General features: G+C 33.2%; 1 protein-coding gene across 1 annotated transcript; it reads left to right on the top strand.

The window, feature by feature from the left end:
- Positions 1–4700: 4700 nt before the first annotated feature.
- LOC139524976 (uncharacterized) lies at positions 4701–5702 on the top strand. Its single transcript, XM_071320149.1, has one exon. The coding sequence runs from the start codon at positions 4701–4703 to the stop codon at positions 5700–5702; it is 1002 nt and encodes a 333-aa protein (XP_071176250.1).
- The last annotated feature ends 1532 nt before the right edge of the window (positions 5703–7234 follow it).

Genomic DNA, 7234 nt, shown 5'->3' with positions numbered 1-7234 from the left:
TTCTTGTTTAAACTAGCCTCTGTAAATAACAGGTAAAAAATATACAATACTTACAGATTTATTTTCTTCATTTGTATGTTTCGAAGAGTATGGTGGAGTTTATTTCGCTGGACTAGACTAAGTAAACCTTGTTTTTACGGACCATCTTAAGCCCGACTAATATATATATATTTTCCGCATTCCGAACTTTATTTGATATTTGAAATAAGCGAACCACGAAATGTTCATTTTATAAGAAAAAGTGAAAAGAGGATTCCAACCCCCAATGTGACTGTAAGTTTCATTTAGGCCTCTTATGAATAATAATGCAAGGATACATAATAAGAGTTATAATTGCAATGAACATTCTCTACAGTAACAATATTTAAATCTTTTAATAAAATTCAAATCAAAAGACTGAGCTTGTCACTCCGAAAGTTAATTTGTTCCAAATTGACCCTGCTTTGTCGCCGTTTGTGAATAATTGGATCCTTCCACTGTCAAGTGTTGCACAAACAATATGATCACCATATTTAAATTAGTTTTCAAGAATTCTTGTCCTTTAAAACCGTTCTAAATGCACTGCTTTCACAAAGATTATTTGAAATCAAACAAGTCATGCCATGATGGATGGCATGATTAATGACTGAGACTTTATCAAAATCACTCACAGTGACATTGCTGTTAATAAATGGTATTTGTTAAAATTCTTCCTGAGAAAATAAGTTAGAACAGACTTTGCTGAAGTGTAATAAGTTCAATTATCAAAAATCATTTGCATAATTAAAGATACAGAGGTTTCCAAACCACCTTGTCTTGGAAATACATGATTTAATTACGCTGGAAGAAAGCAGCCCAATTAATAATTATTTGAAGTTAAGTGGTTTTGTTAGTTTATCCGATACTATAAGCAATATGTCAAATATATTTGTTGTATTTAATGACTGTAAGGTGTACATGTCTGTCTGACAGGATTCACATGACATTGACCCCCATTTGTCAATGTTAACACTGCTGAGATTCTCAGTTCGAATCCTGCTCGTGTGGGTGCACTCGACTCTAATCTTAATTGACTAGGGTTGTCATTTTCCCTATCGAAGGTCGGTGATTTTCTCCGGGCACTCTGGCTTCCTCCACCAATGAAAACTGGCTGCCACAAAATAGCCCAAAAGTGGCGGTTAAGCGTTAAAGCACCAGCACACTCAATTTAGTTTTAGACACTTATCTATTGTTAAAGAATATCTGCTGACCACTAGATACTTTTTAATTGTCTTAGTGTTGTTTAGCCCTCTCTTTGACATGTTCGACATGTTTGACCTATACCTTACATCTCATTTTATTCGTATTACAATAATGTATTAGGAACGCCCAGTTGAAATAAAGTGAAGTTATTAGACATAAATGGAAATGAAGCTTTTTGTCATATTTATTTCCTCAAGATTGGTTCAATGAGCATGTATTATATACGAAAGTACTTTTAGAACGTCGAACGTTGCACTGTACTTCAGCGTTAAAACCATCTCATCAATTTGAATAATTACTAATTAGAGAGCATCCGTGTAATTGTTTAAGGCTGCTTTAGAAGAACTTCTCCTTTTTATAGGATCCAATTAATGGCATTATTGGGTGTTAGTATGATTAATCATGTTAATATAATTACATTGGACTTTTATTCCAAGACTTGAAAGTACAGTTGTCGAAAATGTCATTACCAATTTGCAAACCAAATAATATATTTGAAGTATAATTATTACAAATAGAATGATCTTTTGCCATTAAAGAGCAAATCACTCGCCAATATAGTATAATAAAGAAAACTAGAACAGTCACGTTTGCTTTTCAGTAAAAGTACATAGAAACAATCTGCGTATATTATGTGTTTTGTCTACAATAAAATTAGAAACAATCTGCGTGTAACCTACGTATAATTTTATCTATATCATGCGTTTTGTACGGGGCGCCGAATGTGACTCTTGTGGTTTTGTACTCAAAATTCAATTTTGTACGGACAAAAGTGAGATTTTTTCAATTCTGAATGTTTTTTGTAAAGACGTAATTGCGATACGATTTTGTTTGATTTCCGATTGGATTTCTTTTATTTTACTACTATGTGCCATAAAATTGAACTCGCCCACGGCAGATGCTAACCAACTCATGGTCTTGATTTCCGATTCAAATTTCACTATTTTTGGAGTAATTTCAGCTTTTAGTAACTCAAATTGACGTTTGTTGTCGTCAATAACATTTTCAAGTTCTTCAGTTTTTGCTTTTAATTTCTTTTCAATCCCGTCTTTACTTTTTAAAATATTTTCTAACCCATTGACTCTTTCAATTAGCAACTGCAATGTACTGTTAATATAAACCTGGTTAACGGGGTTTTGTTCACAAATGGTATCATTATTCAAATTGTCACTTGTTGAATTAACCGACCTACTGAAAACCGAGTCAATCTCAGAGGCGTCGCCTTCAGTAAACATTTGTAGAATATAACAATCCTTGGCGTATTTTTGTATGCTACTAGATTGATTTGTGGTTTTTCTATTGCAAAGTTTCCCTTTTGGGCACCCGTCTATCTCGCCCGCCCGTGATAGCAGAATATTTCGGTACCAAGTTACTAATGATTCGTTGCCTTTTAAAGTATGCACTATCATGTCAATGTATTTTTCACTGGGAAGGCCATCTAAAACCTTATCTAAGTACATTATAGTTTGCTGCGATGGAATGTATGAGTCTTGACTGAATGTAATACTATCTTGCGAATTGGACAGGCTAATGTCATTGTTTACATTTTGGGACTCGAACCATTGGTCACATTGAGATGAGTTCAATACATCAATTGCATCGGGTTTTTGTGATGTTCCGTTTGTTTTACCTTCTAAATTGCTGTTAAGTCTTACTGACACTAATTCTGTAAAGGTTGGACTTATTGAACCGTCATTATAATTGGAATTCTGTCCACTGTCCGGAGGGCGACCACAACACGTCGCCATCTTTAAACGGCGCCCCGTATTTTGTCTAGAATATAATTAGGACAACAATGAATGTACTTTGAACATCGGTTATCGCCATGATAATTGCTGAATGTAATTTATACTTTTTTGTTCTTGTTTATATATATCTTGTATGAATTGACATGTCGGTGAAATCCGGTTTTGCTCCAAAAATCGGCATTGGTTTCGCCCATTATGGAAGGTTAAACGGGGTAAAGCTCAAGTAAGTTCACTTATATTACAAAAAAATATTGGAATGTTTCATCACACTAGGACAAACAGTAGTGTTAGATATATATATATATATATAATACACAACTCAAATTTACAGATCTAACATTGTTAGGTTGATGGTTAGACGAGTTGTATAATTTTTTATACAGAATGTACACAGCCATGTATCACCATCACTAAATCTGTTGTAGAGTTGTCACTGGTTCAGACGTACTTATATATACGGCTACAGTGCAGGCGATTTGGTGTCACGATATCTCAGTAGCATGGGTTCGAATCCCTGCGAGGGAAGAATAAAAAATTTGCGACAGCAAATTTACAGATCTAACATTGTTGGGTTGATGTTTAGAAGAGTTGTATATACAGAATGTACACAGTCATGTATCACCATCCGACTGCTGGTGATCCGATGGATAAATCTGTTGTAGAGTTGTCACTGGTTCAGACGTACTTATAAATATAATTATTTTCTGTGACTGTATCTTACATTAATTTGTAGGATCCTTTACTATAGACAATTTAGCTGATCTGTAAAAATAACATCTTCATGCCTTATATATCATGTACTGTACTACGACGCTAGATTAAAACTGACGTGGAAAGGTAACACCCGGCAACCTAAACCATGATTTTTTATGAAGCCCAGGTGGTCGTGTGGTCTAGCGCACCGGTTACAATGCAGGCGATTTGGTGTCACGATATCTCAGTAGCATGGGTTCGAATCCCGGCGAGGGAAGAACAAAACATTTGCGAAAGCAAATTTACAGATCTAACATTGTTGGGTTGATATTTAGACGAGTTGTATATGTATATACATATATGTAAAATATATATGTACAATGAAACATTCACCAGACAGTGCCTGGTGCCACATGTCAAACAGACAGTTACATATAGTCAGTTACAAACATATAGAAATTCAATGTAAGTTCAGATATAAGTATGTTTATAATTAATATAATATTTCTGTATGGTTATCTGTTACTTTGATAACGACCATCAAACGGGACTTGTCCAACATAAAATATTTTTCTAATACGAAATGTTCTTTTTTCTGATTTAAACATAATAATAGTGAGAGATGTATTTTTATAATAATGTTTTAAAATAGTATACTAAATTGAGTTTAGCTTGAGGATTCAACAATATTTCTTCCTTTATAGATACTAAATCTTGCTATACTCATAATAAAATTATCGAAATAAAAATTAGACCCGTTACTTCTCTTCCAAAAAGCCATAAGCATCGCTTGGTAAAAAAACTGCAAATTATACCTTGTCCATCGGATTTCTTATGATTAAGAAATACCAGGCGTTAGAATAATTATGTATATACCTATATATAGATTTAATGTTAATCAATATTATACAAGTATGTGCATATACCTCAGTGTATTTAAAAGATAATTATATTTATAGATATTATGATCTCTATATTTAGATATTGTGATCGATTATAAGTAGTCGTAAGTGTATTTTATGAAACTCCTCTTTGGAAATGAAAAGAAAACGAACTAAATCAGTTTGTTGTAAATTTTGTGACTTTGAATCAAACGAAAGTCGACGAAAGCTACCAAAGAACGATGACAGTGAAGATCGGAAGAAAGGTGGCAATAAGAAATTAAGGTACGTTGGCAAACAAGACAGCAAGGACAATATACATTTCAAGGTCAGACAGACTTTTTTTTTACCTTTTGATCCCGAATGCATGGCAATAACAAACGACGAAACAGTGTGGATAGCAGACAAACAAAATCTGATAGAAGTGGACCTAAAAAATGGAATGAAAAAGTTGAATGAGTTTTCAAATGTGCATTGCATTGACTTGAGTCTTAGTTCAAAACACGAATTATACGGAGTATTTGATAATCAAGTCCGTAAAGTAACTAAAATGGGTATTGATAAGAAAGTATGCGACTTTTCACCGTACAAGCCTATTACATTTAACATTACACAACGTGATGAAATTGTTGCTTCATTAGAGATGGACCCAAGTAAATGGTCTTCCAGAATTAGGAAGCCGGAATCAAAGTTTGTTGTCCTTGGATTGAACGGAAAAGTCAAAGACGAATATATTTTTGACATTTCGCGTGGTCTTATAGGAGTTAGATGCAATTCTTTATTAAAAGCTGCATCAAATGATTTTATTTATTACACCTATCAACCATTAGAAGATGACAGCAAAATAAAAATGGTTAATAAATGGAAAGAAGTTGTTTGGGAATATCCTGCGTCTGGGCCAAAGGCCAAGGAATTCATTCCCAACGAATTGATCGAAACTCGACTAGGTTACCTCATAATAGCAGACAGAGGCGGGAATACTTTACACATCCTTGATATGAATGGACGTGTTATTGACGTTATTGATGTCACACAGTTTGGACTTACTCGACCAGGTCTTCTCGTCCTTGACAATGACGGATACCTCTGGGTGGAAGGTCTGTCTTCTGTCAATGACGAGGAATCCATTTTGTGTGTTTTAGAATTTGGAGGCTGCTAACGCTTTCAGTCTTGAATAAAAAATAGAGATTCATGGTGTGTTAATTTGTGTTACTACGTTTTTTGATTGAGTTTAGCCTTCCAATTTATATTTTATAGTGTGTCTTTCTATGTTGTGATGTTATATTAATGTTTCAGAAAAGAGAGAAAGCTTGGTACCATTAAAACGTTTAATCCCTCTGCAATTGTTTGCACCTGTCATAACTTGAGTCAGGAATCTGGTGTTCAGTGCATGGTTGTCGTCTGTTTATGTGGTTCATATATAAATGTTTTTCGTTTCTCGTTTTTATAAAGATTAGACCGTTGGTTTTCCCGTTTGAATGGTTTTACACTAGGAATTTATGGGCCCTTTCTATAGTTTGCTGTTCGGTGTGAGCCAAGGCAACGTGTTGAAGGCCGTACTTTAATCTATAATGGTTTACTTTTATAAATTGTTAGTTTTCATATTGGCACTCATACCACATCTTCCTATATCCGTCTACAAAATCTTTATTTTATTAGCACAGCTAGGACAGTTGAAACTAAATTATAGAAATAATATTAAAATATATTGTATAGAGTGTCACGGTTATTATTGTTGACCGTAAGAAGTCCAAGATTTCTTTTGAATACGAAAAAAGATAGTTAACGAATATACTTTGTACAAAATTAAAACTTTAGACTTGCAAATTATGAAAATGAAAATGACAAATTAATCAAAGTACATTTTTTTATAACTTTTGCGCATATTGTATATTATATACACTACAAAATGTCTATACATTTGTACATAGATAGTAGACCTTACGTAAAAGTCCCACACGTTGAGTTGTTTTAAAGAAATTGAAGAAAAAAACTGATTTTTTTAATGCCCTCGTTTACACCGGTAATATTTTTTTTCTCCCAAAATGCACGGAAATGTAAGGTGATTTTATTTTCCTTCATCATTCTCTGTTACCTACTACGAAGTTTTTATTCAGTTGTATTTAGATATAATTATGGTAAACACATATCCTTACAAACATCAATATTGTAAGTGATTTATTATTATACATTTTAATATTTCAAATGCCATACGACAATACCTATCAATAGTTACTTGGGTTAGGATAACATCTCTGAAAAAAAGACGCTTAATAACACACAAAAATAATCTATAGCCAAGCTCTTCTACTCGCAAAAGCACCGAGTCTTCGTAAATAATTCTGTACTAAAATTTCTTTTTTAGCGATTTCGACCTTCATAGTTAGTTTCATTATAGATCATTATAGGAAAAAAGCATTTTAGATACAGACACCACAATTTAGTGTCTATTAAGTGTAACGAAGGAATGAAATCTATTTAAATCAAATTTCTTTTTTTTATCAACTTCTAGCACTTAACGAGTTCTTATAGTATATTCTTCGTAGATCCTTTTACAAGTTTACAAAAACATACTTCACTTCATTGAATTGATTTAAGATGAAACAGACAGAGAGACAAATTGAAGTGAATTTTGTAAAACTTGTTAAAAGTATAAGTACCACACAATATTGTCATCAAGAGGATTATAAC

Source organism: Mytilus edulis, chromosome 5 (genome assembly GCF_963676685.1).
Source record: "Mytilus edulis chromosome 5, xbMytEdul2.2, whole genome shotgun sequence".
Taxonomy (NCBI): Eukaryota; Metazoa; Mollusca; class Bivalvia; order Mytilida; family Mytilidae; genus Mytilus; species Mytilus edulis.
The sequence above is the reverse complement of the archived record's forward strand: the minus strand, read 5'-3'. Positions and strand labels throughout refer to the sequence as shown.